General features: G+C 33.9%; 2 protein-coding genes across 2 annotated transcripts in view; both read left to right on the top strand.

Moving 5' to 3' along the window:
* The window catches only part of LOC118199269 (uncharacterized), a 243724-nt gene extending 234036 nt beyond the window's left edge, over positions 1-9688 (top strand). Inside the window, exon 6 of the mRNA XM_085817307.1 lies at positions 9578-9688. Within this exon, the coding sequence (XP_085673433.1) occupies positions 9578-9593 (16 nt within the window). The 3' untranslated portion in view covers positions 9594-9688. The remainder of the gene's footprint in view (positions 1-9577) is intronic.
* Positions 1-17442, top strand: part of LOC118197375 (uncharacterized) — a 31082-nt gene extending 13640 nt beyond the window's left edge. The window contains exons 2-3 of the mRNA XM_085817310.1: positions 10665-10831; positions 17123-17442. Of these exons, the coding sequence (XP_085673436.1) occupies positions 10684-10831; positions 17123-17334 (360 nt within the window). The 5' untranslated portion in view covers positions 10665-10683 and the 3' untranslated portion in view covers positions 17335-17442. The remainder of the gene's footprint in view (positions 1-10664; positions 10832-17122) is intronic.
* Positions 17443-23107: the final 5665 nt, after the last annotated feature.

The following is a 23107-nucleotide window of genomic DNA, read 5'->3' as shown; positions in this document are numbered from 1 at the left end:
CGAAGTGTATAAACGATCTTACTTTTAAATTTCATACTGTTCTTTCAGTCTCTTAGTATATGACACTGAAAATTTTTATTTGGTTACAGCACACTCATATTTTTGCATTAAAGTTCTTTTGTGGAGAAAATTACCCCACATTACGAATTTTGTCATATTTGTTTCGAAACTATTTCTAGAGTTGAAGATTAAAATGGCATCACGTGTCTGTAATAGATAAATAGTTTTACGATGATTTTCAAGTAATGGCAAAGCCAATCGTGAAATTAAATCGATGTACTTGAAGAAAAATAGCATGCGAGTTAAAAAAAAAAAAAATCAGGAACATTAATTAAACAGTATGAAAGAGTGATTAGCAACTTTTTTGGCAGAGGGCCAAATTTTAATTTTTAAATTCTCTGAAGACTGTAATTATCGCAATTTTACCTTATCTTCTAAATTCATAAATCAAACTTGAAGGATTTTTTTAATTCTAAAAGCAAACAGAATTATATTCCAATTAATTAAAAAACTGAATAAGTATTAAGAATTATTGAATAAAAAATTTGAAAAATGATTTTTTAACAAGTGAAAAAATAAAAAAAAAAATTCATTATAATAAGAAAATTTAGAATACTAAATTAACTCTAGAATACTAACCCTTTACATTTAGTAAAGGGTTTCCTGAAAGACAAAATATCCCCCATTCAATTACAACTGCATCTTAATTGCAAAAGAACGTAGGTAGTATATCTTAGAGACATTGGAGCTAGTGTGCAAGGTTTAGAAGTTACGCTGCCATTTGACTGCCATTCAGATATTTGGCATTGTCTCTCAGCAAAACTACATTCAGTATCCGATTATATCTGAAGAGATTGCCACTTGTTAGCAATAACCCAGTCTCATATCATTTCGGGCCCACCAGCGGCCGAGCGGTAAAGTCGCTGAACACTGGTAGTTCGGTCCGAGGTTCGAATCCCGCGAACGGGCTGGCTGCATGGGTGTTTTCGTGGTTTTCCCCATGTGTAACGTGTATACGAGCCAGTTTCCCTTAGAAAGTCCTCCACGAAAGGCATCCCTCCTCTTAGGCAGATAGCCCTAGTGTGCTTTGCCATAATTAAATACACCAAAACACCATATCATTTCGAAAAGATCACCTATTATAATTTCCAATCTTGAAAGCAGTTACTCTCAGATATTGTTGCTAACAAATTATCTGCCTAGCATTAAAGGAAATTTTAGAAGGAAAATAACTCTTATAAAAATTAACTAAATTAATATTTGAAACTCATTTCCTAATTCGATGCAGCACTGAAAACAGTTATTCCATATGGTATTTTTAAAATCTTCAAACTGAAGAATGATGAAGTATCAAAACTAATTTTTTCCTTTACGTTTTTAAAAGGAAGTAAAATATATGTTGAAATCTTTGAACTCCTATTGCTTTCTTTTTGTGTAAAACGGATTTTTAGCCCAAAGGGGCAATTTTCCAGGAAGGGCTAGAATTTTGTTTTGGCATTTTGCTTTGGTCCGCTATAAACGGCGAATCGATTTTTAAATTGCCGACACCAAATATTAGAGCCCCGTATTATATTTGAAGAAATTAAATAATGAAAAATCTACATAAATGTAATTATGTGTTCTCGCATTGTGATAAAACAGCGATACCTAGAGATATCAAATTATGAATAACTTAGTCCTCCACTGGAATATGGTCATCTAGAAGCCCGAATTTGAAATTTGTTTTATTATTCATTTCAAATAAAAATTTTAAATTTTTGATTACGAAACTCAACGATTTCAAAGAGAGCAATGGCACGGGGGGAAAAATATCTCTAGCGCGCGAGACTGTGTATCGGAAATTCTAAAGGATGCTCTTTTAAATAGTTTGGGATATTGCTGTTGAATTGAATTTTATGGTTTAAGTGCGAAGAACGTGATATTTAATAAATAACGGTAACACACAAAAACGTTAAAAAAAGGCCTGTATGGGCGTTAAATAAAATCTGAAAGCTTTCAGATTAATTTTTTTTTCAAAACTCTGGTTATTTGTGAGTGGCAAAGCATATGAGGGCTACTTTCCTAAAGGGAGGGATACCTTCATGGAGGATTTTGTAAGGGGAAACTCTCCTATCCAAGTTACACATCAAGAAAACCAACCATGCAGCCAACCTATTCTTTAGGGTTCGAATCCGAGTCTAACTGACAGTATTCAGCGGTTTTAAGTGCCTTTTTACAGAAATAGAATATGCTTTTTTTTTTACTGTATTCAAATTCATTCATTTTCAGGAATAATTTCACATACTTATTTAGCTCGTATACACGCTTTAAACCAAATTAGTCAGTCAGCCTTGGTATTGAAAATAAATCCTCCGTATTCGCTTTCCATTTGTTTTAAAAATTCCCGAAACTGACGACTTTGATCTTGGGGAACAACACCTTAGCATATGAATTTTCTTGGCGCAAAATGCAGTGAGAAGTAATTACAGACGCTGTTCACACATTTTTAGACGATGTATATGGTATTCACAAAACTAAATTACATAAAATTTTTGTGTTTTAAATGTTCTATTTGACATCCCTTACTCTGAACTATCTTTCGACACCGCAATTTCCAGGATAATAATGCCTTCTGAAGTGGCAGAAGAGATATTCTATCCCATTCCTCCCGAACAGCTTTCCAGAGTCCTGTTAGGGTTTTGGGACTACGTTTGGATAATGCAGTTTTTAAAAGTCCGAAAGCACAAAAATCCATAGGTGACTCATCGGGAGGTTTAGTAGGGATATCAGTGAAGGGTATGGCCTTGATACCAGTTTTTTGTTCCATTTCTTTTAGGAAATTTACAGTGGATTTTGATGTGTGACTGCTAGCTTTGTCCTGATGGAGTATCACAGATTGATGGCACTGTGGGTAAAGCGATGGTATTTCATTCAGAAAAATTGGCGATAAAATATGTTCCTGATAGTATTTGGAGTTAATCTTGACATTTTTTTTACTCTCTTTATATTTAATGTGCCATTATAAGAAAAACCAGCAACAATCATGAATCCCTTAGAAAAACTTCTTTCGATTTTTTGAAGCATGTACTTAAATTTTTTTCTCCCCTTTTATGATAAACAAATCGCTTTTTTTTTGTTACAGTCACTTATGCTTCACCTATGCTTCATCTATTGTGACAATTGTTTTCCATTTTTCTTTGGATAAGTGTTTCTCATATAGAATTCTGCAGCGTGTCCTGCGTTGAGCGATATGCTTTGGAAGATGATTCACATTGCGTTTTTTCGCTTTCATAAGATTTAAATCAACGTTTATCATTTTGTTCACAGTGGACACTAAGCATTTTAATGATTTTGCAACTGTCCTTTGACTAGGGAGATTTTCTTTTAACATTAAACAACGTATCTTTGCAATAGTCGAAGATGTCCGTTTTTTCCTTGGATACTTGTTTGGAATTTTTGTCCCACTTGAGGCTCCAATTTGACGTTTTTTTTCCTTTCTTGTTGATGATATTACCTATCGACGCTTTCGATATCACAAAACCATGATTCTCACATCGTTTTTGGATAACGGAGTATGCATATTTCTCTTCAGAGAGAGCGTAAATGTAGCCTTCGAATCACTTTGTTAAATTCGCCATTTTGAATGAAAACAAAATTTTCAAGCCACAGACGATAATTTTCACTGTTAAAAACATAGTACAATTGCAATTACTTCTTTTGCAGCAAACGATTTTTTATTACCGCTTACCAAAAGCGTCTAAAAAATGTGCGAACAGCCTCTGTATTTGGCGTACCAAAGTTTTTGTACCTGAGGAAAACAGTTTTGGCAAGCAAATATTCGTGACAGGTATTTCTCCTGCTCCATCTGTTACTATTTCGATGAATATGCAAATGATATGCTACAGTTTCCAGTACATGTCTTTCTCCAAAAGAAGTCCTTTTTAATTTCAGTGGTATTAGATTAAGAATCTGTATCTCTTAAAAAGACAATTTACTATATTGTTTAGTTAATATCGCGGTTTTCATTTGAAGTCAAAGAATCCCATTCTAATTTAGAAAGTCGCTGCTTCGAATGTTTTTTAAAGAAGATCAGTTCTTCTAGCGACTGTAAATCGTGAAAAATTTTATTTTCGCTGTGAAATCTTTATCTAGGAAAAAAAATATCTTCTATAGCTTGTAAGCATTCTTGGCACTTGGATTTAAGCCAGCAGCCACTGCCAATAATCTATTAATCTATAGGCGTTTTTCGGCGATGAAATATATTTTTGACACCAGTTGAATTAAACATGATTTTTGTTTTCATATGGGTACTGTCTGGCAGGCGCATTCAAAATCGCATCAAATAGATTATTATATTTTGTAGCCCTATACGAACACATGCACACTAAATAAGGGCACGAATGATTTTCTTCGAATCAATTTATTTCTACGGCAATTTTGCTTACAATATATTACATTTCCATCGTACATCTGTCATGAATACATTTTTATTGAATGAGAAATAGAATGCTTGTGAAATTTTGGCAAAAATAACAGATGACTAAATTTAATAAAGCAGCTTGATGGTTATTTGCCTATGGGAAGAGACTTATCGTGAAGGACTTCTAAGAGAAGCTGGCTCGTATCTACGTTACACATAAGGAAGACAACGAAAGCGCCGATGCAACCAGCCCTTTCGCCGGGATTTCCACCTGGGTAGAATTGCCAGTCAAATAGCGACTTTACACAATTCGGCCGCTGTGGAAATAATGGATTGTTTCTACTTCATAATTTGGTAAATCTAATAACCGCATAATACAAAATGCAGTGAAAATTAATGTGAGAAGAAAAAAATCTTGTCCTAACGATTTTCCACTGAAAACATTTTACCAACAGAAAATGAAGCAGTGATGAAGTATGTTTGTACTAATTAGTCCCGAGGCTAACGTTGAAATAAAAAAGCCCTGCTCTTCTTATCATAGCTTAGGAGCGCTAAAAATCGCATCTTTCTAGAAACAACTTCTAGGCTTGCCGCAGCGTTTGCAAGAAAGCTGAGTCAACGATGATATCATTGGCTGCGTGTATCATCCTCGCCTGCTTCTACATAAGTATCGCATTCTTTCGCTATTTTAGCATCAAAAAAGAACGCTTTCATTCTTTTTCCCAAATTCTAATATGTAGCTTGCTCGAGCTGTTAAATCAGAATTCAGGGAAGTTTTTCTAAATATGGCTGGCTAATGCTCCTTTGATGCTGATCTGCCTTACGTAAATCGTTAAATTTTGTAAAATGTTTGATTTCGTTTTTTTTTTAATTTTTTTTTGTTATACTCTTTCAGATCTTCTGTTCTTTCCCAGCTCGCTAAGCAAATAGCTTCGTGAAGAAGAGAAGATGACACAAGTGGAAAGACACAAGTGGAAAAAAAAAATCATTTACCAATTTGACACTAAATTAACGATTTTTATTCTCAGCTCTACTTCTTACTCCGATTTTAAATTCGTGAAGAAATCTTATGCCCTTCGCATAATAAAACATAAAATCATACAATGATCTTTTCAAAGCTGAATGGAAATAAAATGATGACTAAATAAGAATTTATCCGAACAAAGGAATATAGCCTGACCAGTCTGACGAAAGGTTGATTCGTTGTTGCCAGACTCAAAAGCTTCAGTTTCGAGGATTGTTCCACAAAGAGCTCAAGTAGAGATCTCAAATCATGATAAGCTTATTTCTCTGGCTATCAGACACTGTCTAGATTACGATTAGCTGAGAATGAAATTTCAAGTTCATAAGTAATAATAAAAGAAATTTCTACGGAAGATATAAGTTAACTTCTCGAGAGTCTTTTCATAACTTTCAGCTTCCATTTCTAGCATTAGACCAAAGAGCAGCAGAGCGGTAATGTTGATGAATACTGGTAATTATGAATTGATGAATATTGGTAATGTTGACTACACACACTACAAAGTGTGCTGTTATACGATGTTACTAACTCTTAGTTTGCTCGGCATCTTCTCTACTCCCTTTAGGTCTACGTTTCGCCGACTTTCATAAAGTAAGTTACTTAAAAGATGGGAAGAGGCTGACCTTGTTCATCTACCTATCTTGGTACGACTCGCTTTCACTGGTTGAATGAAAGTTTTCTTGGTTTTCTCCAAGTATAACGTGAATACGAGCCATTTTACCCCAAAGTCCACTATGAAGGCATTCTTTTCCTCAGGCAGATAGATGATCGCTTCATAACACTTTTCTACATTAAAAATACGATAAATTTTACTTAAGAATAATCTTCAAATACCTAGCGTTGATTTCATAAAATGTTTGCCTAGACAATTAGTTATAACTATACTTACAAAGAAAAGCAAAACTTGTTTTTAAGTACTAAATGGAGATTTTCTCTTGTGAATTTTCAGTGCAAAAGGAAATAATAAAAAGAGAGCGAAACTGCAAATAAGATGTTGCTTTCTATCCAACGGGAAGAAGAGAGATTAAAACACTATTAAACAATTCAAAACATGAGAAATTCTAGTATGCTTTGATTTCCCAGCTGTCTTATGCATGCAATGCATTCAAACCTAAATTCCCAACTTTAATACTCTGCAAATTTCCTTTCTAAGATATTGTGAATGACAGAATTTTTAACCAAATGTCGAATTTCAAATTTTTTTCTTCGTATTTCTTATTTTCAAGTAAAATTGTTCTATTTTTCTCATATTTAAATAATTTTATACTATATTCCGGTAGAATTTTGACTCACCAGCGGCCGAGCGGTAAAGTCGCTGAACACTGATAGTTCAGTCCGAAGTTCGAATCCCGCGAACGGGCTGGCTGCATGGAATTTTTCGTGGTTTTCTCATGTGTAACGTGTATACGAGCCAGTTTCCCTTAGAAAGTCCTCGACGAAGGCATCTCCTCCCTTAGGCAGATAGCTCTTGAGGCTTTGCCATAATCGCATAAACCAAAAACCTTTAGAACTTCCGAAAATATATATTGCAAAGTGTAATCCTACCGAAAACAAAACTTTGAATTAATGCGTTTTCCTACAATTCTGGAAAACGGTAAAGTCATTTCCCGAAGTGTTGTTCTCCGTTGCCCATCAATATATAGAAAAAACAATCGTCGTCGAACGGTTTCCTTTCAAAAACATGCTGCTAAATGAAAAAGACTGAGCAATGTATAAAAACATAATCCAATTCATAATAATCTAAATATGCGCTGTGAATATTTTTGAAATCTTAATCTTAACATGCGGTATTGAATAAGTTTTCAGAATTTGATTGCTTATAAATTTCATTTAAAAATTTATCATATAATGCTTAGTTAGTTACTAATAATTTGTGTTATAGTTTCATTTCTAGTAGATATACCACCTCCACTCTCTCGCAAGATATTAATATAAGGTCTCTAACTGCGAAACTATTAGTGTAAATGAGGCCACGGATATTTTATGAATTTTGCAACTAATCTCGCAACTGATAGAGAATTATCTTTTCTCCGCATAAAATTAGTATCCTTGCAACAAAAATTGTAAATGAAGTGTTGGCAATTATTTCTACTCTATAATCACATTTAAATACATATTTTAAGTAAACTCTATCGCATTTAATAAATGGAAAACAAAAACGAGATTAATCATAAAATGTGAAAACCAATTAATTTAAAAGAAAAATATATTTAGAATTAATTTGTTTCAACAATGATACGAAATTAGATAATATCAAAAAGTAATCCAATTTAAATATTCGTATAAACTGAGGATTCATAAACGACCCTACTTCCCCTTTACGAGATTTGAAAGCTCCAAGCATCGATGGAGGAGTTCCCAATTATTATCTTTACATTGGTCCCTTTTAAAAGAATGGTTTTCTTCATCAACTACCTTACATTTTTTTGTTTTGTTTTTGTAATGTGCAACGTGTAACTTAATCATGATATAACTTTAAAGATAACAAGAGACTAAGAATATGAATAAAAGTTGTGAAAAAGCGATTTGTTTATGTTCCATTATTTTTTGTATTATTATTGGTTTAATTTTACAAATGCAAACAAGTTCTCAAGCACAATCAAGCTGTAACTGCCCAAAGCTCGGTTTTAATTAATGTGATAACTACGCTTAATGCGAGGATGAAAGTTTAACATCGGACATAGCTTAACATTCTTAAGCCGCATCATTCAAAAAATATTCAACCTATTTCGTGTTTTCCGTGGTAAATTGATGACTTAATTAAAACCTGCTTCTACTAGGTAAGAGGGTTTGGTTTACATGATTTGTGGTAAAGCATAAAAGAGATATCTGCTAAAAAAAGGGATGCTTTCGTGGAGAGCTTTCTAAGGAAAACTGGCTCGTATTCACGTTACACATTGCGAAAACTAACCATGCAGCCAGCTTATTCATCTGGGTTCGAATCCGGGGCTAACTATCAATGCTCAGCAATTTTACCACAGGTAAGAGGGATACATCAACGCTGGTTTGGTAGTAACTTTTATTTTAGAAAATTTCCGTCTGGTGACTTAAATTCCAAAACTTAGCCCATGTTCTTTGAATAATTGCTTAACATCCTGCTTCAATGCAATCAACTCTTCTTGCATCATAATATCAAGATCAAATAGATTGCAATTCGGCGTTTCTATCAGCCACGGTGGCACATTCGAATTTTCAGCGTCTTGGGCTCTAACATTAAAACTTTCTTTTAAATTCTGCAAGTGACTTGTACATAACAATTCTTCTGAGGAAGATTTGCGTATTTTTTTGGCTATGTTTTCTTGTGTTCTTGCATTTTTCTTTTTTACATCGCATTTATTGCATAAAAAATGTATAAACAAAATTTTTAATTTTAAAATTAAAAAAATGTGTATTTCTCTTAAATGTATTTTGTGACTTCTTCCTTACTAAATGGTATAGCTTTATATCAGTAATAATTAGTTATAAATTTTTTAAATATTTTTTTTTTTTTTTTTTTTTTGTAATCGATGGGATCTTGATTATGACGACTGGACGTCGATAGCCCAATATGCTGTTGACGTCCAGTTGACCTCTTGATCATCACTGAACCCCTTTAAAATTCCATCGACTCCCGCAGTGGGTCCATAGCGTAAAGCGTGAAAGGCAATTAGAAAATGATATTGCATAGCCATTATAAAACATAGATTTGCATTCCTTAAAAGTAATAATAACAGAAATTTCAGGTTTGTAGTTTTATATATCAAAACCTTCTCGCTCAGTTTCTAATAATCTTCAACACAAGTGCCACTGGTCGGACATCCAGACAAACAATGACTGATTTCAATCCGCTTGGAAATGTTAAGAAAAGGGATTAAATGTGGAAATTAGGATTCTTTTTGTGATTTCAAATGAAATAGAAAAATTTCTTAATTATTAATTCAAAATTTTTGCCAAACATTTGACAAATTTTAGTTATTTTTTAATTCTGTAAGACAATGGTTCCAAAGTACAGATTAAGGGACAATTTTCGGACCGTCATTAAAGGTTTGAGGTTCTTTCTATTATAATGTATTTATGTATATTTATACTTATTGATAAATTTATACTGGTTAATTAATAACATAGCTATTCTTTTATTACATTTTTTCTATAATTCTTCTCGTTACTATTATTTTCAGAGCAATTGGACATTAAAAGAATGTTCACACGTGGGATCTGCGAGGCACAAGTGGCGTAATTCGAACTTCTTTGCTAAACAACCAAACCTTGTTGCGTCATGTAAACTGGTATGAGGATTTAGTCTAAACATTCTAACTATATTGTTCTTAATATCATTCTAAATGTTCTAACTTAATGCCAACCCGTTACAAGAACCGACCAGTCAAGCGAAGAAAACACGAATTGGCATTCTGTCGACGATTTCGCTGAATCAGCTGCACATTCATGTATGCGCAATTTTACCTCCCCTGATTGTCTATGGTCTGTCTATAAAACATGCTCAACAGGTGTGAACAGACCTTAAGTCTGAACCATTTCTAAATGAGACACAATGCTAAAATGTTTGGCATGCACTGGTCTAATCAACACGCTTTAACACACTGAAAACTAAAGGAGATGCACTGCGATTTTCTTAACATATAGCATTTTGAACATAACATAACATTTTGAACACAACTCTTAAAAAAAAATAGTCTAAAGAACACGTCCAAACTTGTAAATATGACTAAAAGCTGAAGACGATGAACAATAACTAAAACAGTGACTTCACTCTAATCATCACTTGGCCCACCAGTGGCCGAGCGGTAAAGTCGCTGAACACTGGTAGTTCGGTCCGAGTTTCGAATCCCGCGAACGGGCTGGCTGCATGGGCGTTTTCGTGGTTTTCCCCATGTGTAACGTGCATACGAGCCAGTTTCCCTTAGAATGTCCTCCACGAAGGCATCCATCCCCTTAGGCAGAAAGCCCTAGTGTGCTTTGCCGTAATTAAACAAACCAAACCTAATCATCACATTCGAATGATCGGTCAGAAAGATGCATCTGTGATTCTCTCTCATGGAATCGTCAGTTTTTATCTCCGCGATTAATGTGAGGGTTTAGTTTCGAAAACTGTTTACGAATAAGAGATAAGGCGAGCGTATTCATTTTGTAAACAAGAAACACTTCTTTTATTTCTAAAATAGAACTTTATAACATCCCCCCTTTTTTTATCTTTAAAGAACTTTGTGTTGATTCAAATAATTTTGAAACTTGTTTTTCTCGTTGTAGATACTACAAAAATAATAAAATGGAGTCCCAGGTGGTTTCCAAGAAACATACGGAAGCATTATACGTACAGGGTTTCCCTTCTTCAAAATTTCGGAGACATTTCAAGTCTGAAATCATGCTAAGCAACAAGAAACGTTATTCTACATCTATGCAACTACATAAAAAAGGTACGGTCTGCTTCTTTTATTTTGTTTCTATCGGAAAGAGCGGTTTGGCTATTTTACTCGTGCTGTTATTATTTTAAAATACTAATTCCAGTCAGTTGGTTAAAAATTTTTTAAGAAAACCCTTAAAATTGAAAACAATTATTTTTTTTCTGTTTAATGTCGATGTTTTGCGGACTTCTACATAATTTTGCTATGTAGAAGTTATAATTTCTTCTATTATACTTTTAAGAATATGCACTTTTTGTTTTATTTGGTACAGTGAAACTAAGAGCAAACTAGAAAAAGATAAGGTTTTAATTAGAAACTTCAAAACATGCGGGTGCATAAACTTTGCATAAAGCCGACTACATATAAAGAGTAAGCCAAAAGATGTGTGAACACTTTTAGTTTCTGAAATTTGTTTATAAAAATTTTGTTTATTAAATGCAAATTGTGAAATATAATCAAGACGATTACCCACGTTTTCAGGTGAATTTGATCTTCTGTGCTGGTAGTTGCCAAAAGAACACGATTGTCATTGGCTTCAGTACCATTATTTATGTTCTTAAGAAAACTGGTTACTCTCAAATGTGGTCATCTTTAACGTTGGTTGTTTGGTACATTTGTGGCACCTGACCTCAAAGTTTATCATACAGCAGGTCTTTAAGAAGGTTATCATCATGAGGGGTTTCAGACATTTATGCGTCAAATTAAAAAATATGTAAAGCAGAAATGTATTTGGAATTTGAAACTCAAATATTCGCAATAGAGAAAAGGGGTATAGTCATTTGATCAAGCACAGATGTGACTGAATTAAATAATTAACTGCGAGCTAAAAATTTATTTGGCTATCCCAGTCTTGTTCTGAGAATCAAATTGCAGTAGCTGCGATACATACGAGTAATATTTGAGTGAAATCATTTGGCTGCTTTTCTGTAGAGAGAAAAAGGGCAGTTATTAATTTACTAGAGAATCAGTAGAGATAATGTAAATATTTTTTGTATTTAAAGTAAAAGAGAATGAATATAAAAACTGCATATAAAGGAGAACAACTGATTGTGTACATACGAAGCAAGCAAGTTTTAATAATAGGTACATTAATACGTTTTTTAATAATGCTAAGATTACAAGAAAATTAGTGGAACAATACTAAAGTTTCTTGTTTACTTTAATAAGGAAAGTCATTGAGAAATGAAGCAGAAAGTATCGAAAGATTTGTAAAGTATCTATTAAATGGCAGAAGAATTTCATCTGAAGACCTCAGAGATGAGCTGCGTGTAACTAGTGCTCCTTTAACTTAACGATAAAGATAGAGCTATCATATCATATAGTATATTTACAGGTGCGGTCTAGAGGAAAAAGCCGTATATTAACAAGATTTAACATTTTAAAACTCATCGTTTACAAATTTATACAAAGTGTTAATTTTACTTTAAATCATCACCTGAAAACGATTCTCCATTTGGCAAAATGTTTTTATCCACGTTGCAGAATTTGAATTCTCATAAACTAAATGATAATGTTTAAGTCAAATGACCTCGATGATCTTCGAATTGAGGCATCACTTTGTCGACCATGTGCTAGAGAAGGCTGCTGATTTAAGCAACTTTGACAGAAACCAGATTTTTATGCTCCGAAGGTTTCGAAGGAGTATCTCAGAAACGTCACTGCTTGTCAGGCGGCTGTGACCTAATATTAGATCCTATGAAAAAAGACTGCAGAAACAGTAGTAGATGACAAGGTGTTCGACTTCTTTGCTTATCGAATATCTGATGTCGAAGAATTTTCATTTGATTACAACAAATAGGCGGTTACCAGTGCCTCAACTGACGTTTATATTTTTCTACTGACGAGACACTAGTCTAAATAGAATATATATTATCAGCCGATTATACCTTGTTAACGCATCTAACGTAATTTTTATTGCTAAGATCATATCCCCAATTGGAGAATAATTTTGGAAATTTGAGATTTTTTTCAAGAATTGGAATAGTTTTCATTGCTTGTTTTGCCAAAAGGTCAATCAGTTCATTCCCCCTTTTACAACACTGAGTTTTACCTAGAACAAATTAATGGAAATTTGGTAGATTTCCACTAGGACATCGAAATCTGTTGAACGATGTTTTGAACTATTCAGACAATCTTTCAGTGTCAGAATTGCACCTTGACAAACTGAGAAATTGTAAAAATTTCTCTTAGATACACTATTGTTTGGTCTTAGACAACCTTTCCAGGTCTCGAAATTTTCTGCGGAAATAATGCAGGTCCAAGTAACCCAAGTGTCTCTGGCACACTTTATTGGATTCTGTTGAATAGGGACTGCATAGCGGAGACCCTTGTTATACATGTCTGTTAATAGAGTATTATCAACATTTACTACTGCAGAGGGCTCCTGATCACCATAATGAAGCAATAAAAAACGTTTGTCTTTCTTGGAAGAAGTTGATTGACACATGTGCCGCAATATGTAAAGAAGCCAGTGGTCGCTTTGAGTAATATTTTCGCGGTCGTCCCTGGGATTGATGGTTGTTGTAAAACCCACCATAACTGCTGCAGACTATGCGAATATTATTACTAATCCACATTTACTAATCGGTTACATGCTTTCGGGGCATTTGCCTTGTCAATCGAAAATAAATTCTTCCAGCAGCTCGGTGCTCTTTGTCAGAAGGCCAGATTTGTACTGTTGTGATGATGAGTTCCAGCTTATGTCCTCGAATCGTAACTGAACGTATACTATTATTCTTATTGAGTATTGCTGGGATGCCATGGAGCGCTAGCTCAGAACTTGCCAGCCTTCGCGTAATCGCTAAGAATCGCGTCTGCCTTCCAAATCGTAAATAATCTTCTTCCGGTTCCTTACTAAGACTTAAAGTCGATTTGGTTTATTTGATCTGATTACGGCACAAGTACACGAGGGCTATCTACCCAAGAGGCATGCCTTCTTGAAGGAGTTTCTAGACGAAACTAGCTTGTATCCACGTTACATCATGGAGAAAACCATGAAAACGATCATGCACTCAGTCCGTACATTTGGAATCGAACCCATGTCAAACTACCGGTGTTCGACCGCTCCGTCGCTGGTGGGCCTAAGACTTGCATGCTATAATGGGTTTCAGCTGTTTCGCTTGCCCAAAGGTAATGCATCATGGTATTAGGTAGAGGCTCGTATTGTTTTGACAGATTATGATGGTTTATGAACTTGAGTATTATTACACAACAAATATGAAATGTGTTTTATAGCACCCATTTAAATTCGTATATGCAAATAAATGTAATTTTAAAAAAATTAAATTTTACGATAAGCCCTCCCGTAAATTATCCAGCATTGCATTTAATTCCAGTGAGTAAATTTGTTTGATTTTTCCATTGCATGTTACTTTAATTTTCGTGATATATTTTTCATTTTTTTTAATATCGTATAATTCCATGAAGTTGCACCTTCAGCAGTTTCATTTACTAAAAATGTTGCGTTTCTTCACGGTCATCTTGAGTACTTCAACAGCCAAGCGGTAAAACTTTTGAAATATCAAAGCTTTTAAAATTGCATGTTGCTTAAAGAAATTCAGTTTCAGTTTTCCTCGTATTTAAGGTTTCTGCTTTGTTTTTCAGAATTATATAATAATTGTTTATTTTTCATAAGTGTTTATCTTTTTATGAAGTTATATGCATTCACATCACAATCCAGTGTCCTTCACTACATTAACAGTTAATTTTCTTAATTTTAGTACTGAAAGTAGCGTTTTCCTTTTCCAAGTTAGATATCTCATTTGGCGTTATTTATTTTGATAAACCTCAATTAGTTTCATTACGCATTTAATTTTTGATTTAGCAAACATACTAATAGAATCTATATAAAGCGCCTGGCAGTAAAAACTATTGCTATGAAATTTCATGTGCTATTTTATTATTATATATACTTTTTATTAATTTAATGTATATATAGCTTTTTGCTGCCCTTTATTTTCAGGGGCTGTCTGAAGTCATACAAATAATACGCTAAAAATAATCCTAATAAGCTAAAAGGTGCTTCGTATCATATCGTGTGCTCGCAAAGTCTAACAGTCCTTGATCGACCAACAAGTTCCATTTCCTTCTCGACCTGTGTGTACACGACATCTGTTGCCTATTGAACAATTGCCACACCAGTGGCCGAGTAATTAAGACAGCTGAATACTGGTAGTTCGATCTGGTTTGTGTCGTTCCCCAGGCGAACGAACTAGCTGAATGAAGTGAATACCAGCCAGTTCCTCTCGGAAAATCCTCTATGAATGCATTTCTCATCGTAGGCAGATAGCCCTTGTGGATTTGCTGTATCCAAGTAATCCAACCTAACCTATTGAATAATTTTAGAAACCGCACGAAGACCATACAATTCTTGAAAGAACTGGTGCGAAAAGAGCCTTAGTATTAAAAAGCTTGGGGAGAGATCTAAGATCTTATTGAAACAATCCTGAATGTATCAGTGAAAAATAACGTGAAATGTTAATTCATTTTAGAAGTAGGCTATATGTACTGAGAATTTTAAATGGCCATTTAATTTTCAAGTTGCAATTCCAAAAACAAATACAGCTGTTCAACGTGTTTCTTAACAAATGTTCTGAGGATGAGACGAAATGAATTGAGACGGAGAAAACCAACTACAGTAAAGACCTATTTTAAAGATCTATCTTGCGCTGGATTATGTACCGGTAGAAGAAAAATTCATAGAGATATCCGTTATAGTAATAAACATTCCAGTAAATCTAAATATATAGTTTGGTATGGTGCATTTCAAAAGGGGGAACTTTTCTTAAACATGTTTAAAAATAGTTACAAATCAAAGTGAGATTTAACTCGAATATGCATGTATTTAGAATAAACTAATATATATTTAAGGTGCAATTCATAGAGAATATTTATTATTGATTGTCTTAATTTTCAAATTAACCCGTAGGTTTTCCAAAATATTACCAGGTTTTACTTCCTTGTACGAAGTAAAGGAAGTATTGTAATCGCGAAAAATTTCGAGTATCATATTTCAACGAAACTATCAATTTTAACCGCTCTCAAATCCATCTGAACAATGTTTTTGTTTGATAACTTTATGTACGGACAGAATAAAGATCTTTTTCTCAAAACGGATTAAAAATTGGATTTAAAATGGATTCAGAAGAGATTTTTTTCGTGACGTCTGTACGTACGTACGTATGTACCTCGCATAACTCAAAAACGTGTAGCTTCAAAACGTTGAAATTTTGTATATGGGACTTCTATAACATGTAGTTGTGCACCTCCCTTTTTGGTTACAATCGACTGCACCAAAAGTATATATATATACCCAGTATGTTATTCAGTTCGGCGATTTCAGTGTTTATATTCTTATGTTGGTAAATTCTGCATTTTTGTTTAAAAGTGATTGATTTATGTTCTTATGTTCTACTTAAGTTTTTATGCCCTTAGTTAATCTGCATGCAATAGTTGTAGAAGTATTAACAATTTAAATGTTTAAGTTCGACTAAGCCTAATATCTCAGCCATGCTTGTTTATATTTGAAACTTAATTTTTATTTGAAAATAGTGAGTTAAGTCAGTTTCTGCACCTTCAGTGTCTTTTTGCCGAGTAGGACCATAAATAAGTTTTCAGTTTTGCGCCCCAAAAATCCGCCATCTCGTATGCCGGCCGAATTGTTTGATTTTGCGTAGAAACTCTAATTTTAACATAATTTTTTAAACTCTTTTACTGTGGTTTTTTACGTTTTTCTATATTTTTCAATTTTTAATTATGTTTTGAGTTTTTATTTATTTTTGTCCTGCCACGAAATGAGAACTTAATTGAATCAGAAATATATCTAATGGAATTCGAGGAAGTAATTTTAAATAATATGCAGCAAAAAATTAGTATAAAGTTATAGGTTGCACGAGAAAGTCACATGGTGTCTACAGCAGGTTTTTTAGTAAAAATGTTTAAAGCCGAATTTTTTTTTTTTTTTGAGCAAAATGTTTGAAAGAGAGGTAACTCATGTTGAATAGGTTAACTGCTGTAAATCTACTTCCCTATTTACTACCCTGAACTCTACCTACTTTCCTATTATGAACTATGAGTTTTATTCGAGACTATGAATACTCATCATAGTCAGTTACCAAAAATTTTTCAAACAGAACAAAATGATAACATCGGATAAATGTTTTTCTCTTAAAGACAGATTCTTATTAAATTACGAATTACATACTGATTTTAATTGCATTAGAATTTGAGTCATTCCCTATCATAGTCATGAGTAGCAACGTTTGATTCATGTATGTGGATTAAAGAATATGAATTCATCCTTAGGTAATGAGTCACAGTTCTCTGAGACAATAGTTATTGAAACTTCTTGGATCCATAATTACGTTTCAAGTTTGGAATATGATAACGACTATCAAGAACTAAAATTCGTGAGTGGAATTGAGTTGGAAATTCTCCCCAAAAGTCAGCCTTTAGATTATCCATCTAGGACTTTGAGTGCGGGGAAAGTATGGCGAGATGCATTTAAAAGACTGTAACTGTTTAATATATCATTTCACTTGTTCGAGTTTTCCGATGTTTGCAGAATAACTGCAAAATAAATTATGTAAACGTATTGCCAATAAAGATGTTATTTTGAACCCCTTTTTATGATTTCTGTATTTATTTTTGACAGATAATGGTTTCACCGACAGCAAAGACATCTTTAAATATTATTTAAACCAGTGATTCTGAACCTTTTTAAGCTGCCGCCCCCTAAGGAGCGAAAAATGTTTCAACGCTCCATATGTGAAAATCCTGTAATTTAGGGTATGGGAAAGGGGGTTTCCTGAGTTATAAAAGATAAAAATTGCAAGTAATTTTTTTTCAGTAGACTTGCACCCCAAATTTGCTTGTTTAATTCAACAGTTTTTCCCTGGAAGATAATTACATTCCTTTGGTTAAAACTAAAAATACTTAATACAAAAAAAAAAAAAAAAAAAAAAAAAAAAAAAAATTATTAAACGATCTTTCATGTTAAAAAAATTCTTCATTTTTAATTAAATAATTAAAAAACAGTAAAAAATACACTAAACGAGTATTATCAATGAAAAATCAAGTATCAAGTATGATTAGTGGGATGTTTGCTCTTGCTATTTCAGAGCCATTTCTTCAACATTCGTTTCAATATTTTTAGACAGATTGAAGGCGCAAGTCCCCTCTTTCCACGATTTGGAATCGACTTGTCTTTCTATAATTAGATCAGTCACAGCACTGAATCCTCGCTCGACGAGGTAGGAGGAAGAAAAGGCAATTAAAACATTTTTGACGGTAGTCCACAATCCTGGATAGAAGCGACTGATGCTACTTTGAAGCCAAATTCTGGGAGATGATCAGCATTCTGGGAGCTAGATTTCAAAGTTTCAAATCTGAACATCTGCTTTCTCAATAGTAGTGAAAGGTTCGTGATCCATTGAGGGACTTTCAGGGATAAAATATCCTCTAAACGCTTAGAAAAGTCCTTGTGCAAAGAATCAAAATATTGACAGTAAACTTATGTTGCGTCGTACGGGATTTCACTGCTCTTATGCAGATCCGACAAGATCGGAAACTGTCTTGAGTTCTTTGCGACCAAAATTCTTTCACGAACTGAGTTTTTTTAGGAAGATGGAAATAAAAGATTTTTTTCTGATCAAATTGAGCTTTTCGCCTTGAAGCTGTAAATTAATTACGTTGAATTTTGCGAATAAATATGTCATGTAAGCAACATCAATCTTAAATTGTTGCAATCTCTTTGAGAGCTACATCTTTCTCTTCGAAGACCTCAAGTACAGAGTCCAAAGCATTCGAGAACCTACTGAGGCAGGCGCCTTTGGAAAGCCAGCGAACCTCGTTGTGTAGAAGCAAGCGGCTGAATTCTTCATCGTTGTCTCATTGGCCTTACAAAACTGCCTGAATAATTTATCATTGAGACCATCACTACGAATCTTATTCAGAGTAGAGATGGTATATTGTAATGACTGATGCAAACGGTGGCTGGGGTGTTTTGCTACTAATTGCTATCTGTGAATCACGCAGTGAACAGCTCAAATACTTGGTAAATCTTTCATTAAAAGAGCGATGAACCCACGATGACGACCCACCATTGCAGGAGCTCCATCGGTGGCAACAGACATAATGTTCGCAAAAAGAATATTTTTCTCTTTAAAATAATCTTTGACAGTATGAAAAATGGATTCACTTTTAGTATGTACAATCAAGGATTTTGCAAAAAGAACCTCTTGAATAATTTTTCCATCCTTCACAAACCGGACCTATGCTAACAGTAAAGCCTTATTAGAACTTGCAAGATTGTTTCATCAACCTGAAGAGAAATTCGATGAGTTTCAAAAGTTTGCATAAGGAAGCTTCAACATCTTTAGCCATTTCATCAATTCGTCATCACTGTATCATTGCTAAATGGGACGTTTTCTAAAATGCTGAATACGGCTGAATGGTGTAAAACCGCTTTTTAAACTTTCTTGATAGTCTATTGTATCAACTCTTCGCCGAAGGTATAAGCTTTCTCCGATTTAGCAATTAATTTTGATATATTATAAGAGGCTATCAAACCATTGTCGCACTGTTTTGATGACGTTACTACTAGGACACACGATGCTTTCAGGAACTTGTCCCTGATGTTCGTGAGAAACCACAAATCTTTATTTTGTTTGTCAGAATGAAATTCTTGGCAGATGCTTCTGCAAAAGAGACGCTTTCATTGCCTCATTAGATAACACTTTTTACAGAGTAAACACATCGACAGTTACAAGTTCAAAGACAAAGAAATGAATCCAAACTTCAAGTACGTGTAACTCTGTATTGCGAACATTTCTTTTTATTAAGCGACATGGTTGGCGGCAGCAAAATATGATGAGGGAAAGATAACCATTTCTCAAAACTAATAATTCGCGATCACAATAAGAGCAATTTCCTGGGTGACTGGCCAAACAAACAATGGAAGTAAATCGAAACAGAAAAAAAAAAAAAAAAAAAAGAAAGGAAGCGAACTAAAAGCAACACAAATCCAGCATTCATATTGAAAGGACGCTCAACGCATGCGCTGCGATTAGAAAGCGCGCGGAAATAGCTGGCGCATGCGCTTGGCTGGTTGGTATCGCAGAAAAACCATACTGTCGTATTCTTCATAGTCATCCTACCTAGAATATAAATTCACATCACCATTCTTAGTCACCCAAGTTCGTTTTATTGCTGGTACAAATGGTGTAAACCGGCTAATCAATTTAATAAATTTTTTGGGAGTTTCAAAATTAAGTTCGAATGTCAATACTTGCTCATCGGACGCCCCCCTCTACCGCCCACAACATGCTCACCGCCCCTATCGCCCAAAACAAGTTCACCGCCCCTCAGCATTCCTTTACTGCTTCGTTGAGAAACAGTGATTTAAACCAAACAGAAAAGAAAATTGACTCTTGTGGCAAATGACATGGATGATGTATAACTTCTTTGCCCAGAGTGTTTAGAAATTAAAGTAACATGCTGGCTTAACAAATGGAAAGTTTATATAAAGGAATAGCATTCAAATTCGAAAATAGTCTCAGAGCTAACTGAATTCGTGCGTTCTTCAAAACACTTTATAATTATTTCTATTTCTTGCCATTCATATAAAAGAACTAAAAAGTACACTCTGCACAAAAAAAAAAAAAAAAAAAAAAAAGTCTAAATCTCCTGTTTTACTGGGCCAATTAATGGTACTGTTCTGTGTATATATGCATGAATGTATGAGTTCAATGTATGTATGTATATATGCATGCATACATACGTATATATGCAAGTACGAATATGTACTTGCATCTTTACATGTATATTCAGGTATGCATGCATATATGCAAGTACGAATGCATGTGTGTATATACATATACACATATATGCATACAATTCTGAATCCGGCCCCGATAACAGAACAGTTTAAATTTAATCAAAATCGTAAAAACAGCCTTGTATTTAGCATAAGTATAATGAAACACTCAATCGATTTCGAGGGCAGCTAAAGGTCCCTTCTCATCAGGAGAAAGAAATACCTAGAAAGAAGAAAATAAAGGAGAAGGAGTCTCAGAAACACGTGATCCTTATCAGCCATTGCACGTGGTTATAACTGGATTTTTAATCGGAGTTGCACTGGCCGCCTACTTTTACTGAGCCAAATTCGAAAATAGGCGGCCAGTGCAACTCTGATTAAAAATCCAGTTATAACCACGTCCAGTGTTGATAAGGACCACGTGTTTCTGAGACTCCTCCTTTATTTTCTTGTTTCTAGGTATTTCTTTCTCCTGATGAGGAGGGACCTTTAGCTGCCCTCGAAATCGATTGAGTGTTTCATTATACTTACGCTAAATACAAGGTTGTTTTTACGATTTTGATTGTCACATTAGCGTGTTTCTCTTCTAGTCCAGTTTAAATTTAATTTTCGTTTTGCATATCTTAAAAGTGCTGCTTAGAATATATTATATTTGTATACAGCATTGTTTTGACATAAGTAGTGTGACATAAAAACCGGACTTTTCCTGAAATGACATATCGATATTTTCCACATTTCGTTTCTACTATTTAAATTATAATTTAAGTAATAAATTTGGTAAAATTTGGTATGAAATTTACTAAGAAATTAAAAAATTTATTTTGGCGCACGTTTTCTGTTTGCGCCGAAAATAATTTACTTGGTGAAATTCTTAATTTATGGTAATCTATTTCTCTTTCCCTTTCGTTGTGTACGAGCGGAAAGAAAAAGGTACATCGTTCATTCTTTCAAATAAATTTAATAAAGTGCGTAAACCACATCTGGCGTTATTATCGCTTATAACAAATATGCCAAAAACGCGCCAATATATAAATTCACATATCTTGGGAAATTTTGAACAAGAAAAAAAAACTAATTTTTTGCAAGTGTGCATAAAAATGCATTTACTTTAGGGTGACGGTATAAATTTTATGAGTTAAAATTCAGTTTTTTAGAAAAGTTTATAAAAATTACTATGAAAAATTTCTGGAACGAATTCTTACTGGTTTAGCCCAGAATGTTCTCGAACACAAGCCAATAGCTATATAAACCTTGCTGGTACGCGGAGTAGACAGTGTTTAGCAGTCTATCGATTCAATTGTCGAGTGTTTCGGAGTCCATCGACTTGATAGTCAGTTAGTGAGTGTCTACTCGAGTCAGTTAATACTCAGTGAGCGAGTGTCTCGTAGTCTAGTGTCGAGTTCATCGAGAGAGTCTCTTATAGTGTATCGCGAGTTGGTGCATCGTCGAGTTTCATCTTAGAGTGTGTTGAGCTGCGAGAACGACCGAACCGAGTCCGGAGCTCGAGAACTGAGTCGGGGGGGGAGGTGTACTCTGGTGCTTTGTCGTGAAGCTGTCTTCACCGTGATAGATTGAAGACTGTGTCGCTGATCGTTTCAGCGTTTTTATAATAGTTCTTCGACGACTGTAAAAGTGATTTCGGACCTGCGTTGAATAATACTAGCTAATAAATTGTGTTTCCATTCTTCATCAAGTGCTGTTGTCGTTATTCACTCCAAATCCGCGAACCCGTATGTACGTGAAGAAAAACGTAACCAGTACTACGGTAACAGGTTTGCTTTTTATCCAATTATCGAAAAAAATTGGTTCTTTTTTTGGAAGAAAAGTAATTAAGGAAGAGAGAAATGGAGAAGAGAAAACGATATTAAAAGCTAAGGAATTAAAAGAATATTACGAGCCGAATAGAAATTTTTTTAAATGTTTCTGTTTAGAAAGAGGGGAAAAATAGGTATTAAATTAAGAAATATAGTTATTATCATAAGAAATATAATTATTAAAAAATATTGCAAGCCAAAGAGTTTTAATATTTCTATTTCGAAAAATTGGGGAAAAGGTGTTAAATTAAGAAATACAGTTATGTTTTTAATAAGTTATAATTACTCATTTTTAATACAATTCAGAAATTTTGGGAAAATATGAAATTTCTTTAAATATTAAATTCTAAAGGATGAAAGAAAAATTATGTAGCTTCTGGACAGTTAATACTCAAAAGTATTTGCAATATAATACACGTGAAAGTGACCATATGATCACATTTTCATCATATATAATATTGCTATGAATTTTTGAATTTGAATAGTTAATTTTAGTAGAATTATAATTAAAATTTAATTTCTCCGTGGAATGCAACGAAAGACATATTTTCAGAGAAAGCTACGCCGGAAAGTTGAATATAAAGGAACATGTGCATTTAACATTGAGTAAATATGTATCTGGGTAATTTGTATTCAAATTGAATATATGTAATTGACCAC

The sequence above is a fragment of the Stegodyphus dumicola genome, chromosome 5 (assembly GCF_044657685.1).
Source record: "Stegodyphus dumicola isolate Sdum_Otavi_A_Nest chromosome 5, ASM4465768v1".
Classification (NCBI taxonomy): Eukaryota; Metazoa; Arthropoda; class Arachnida; order Araneae; family Eresidae; genus Stegodyphus; species Stegodyphus dumicola.
Note: the sequence above shows the minus strand (reverse complement) of the source record. Positions and strands in the feature narration are given on the sequence as shown.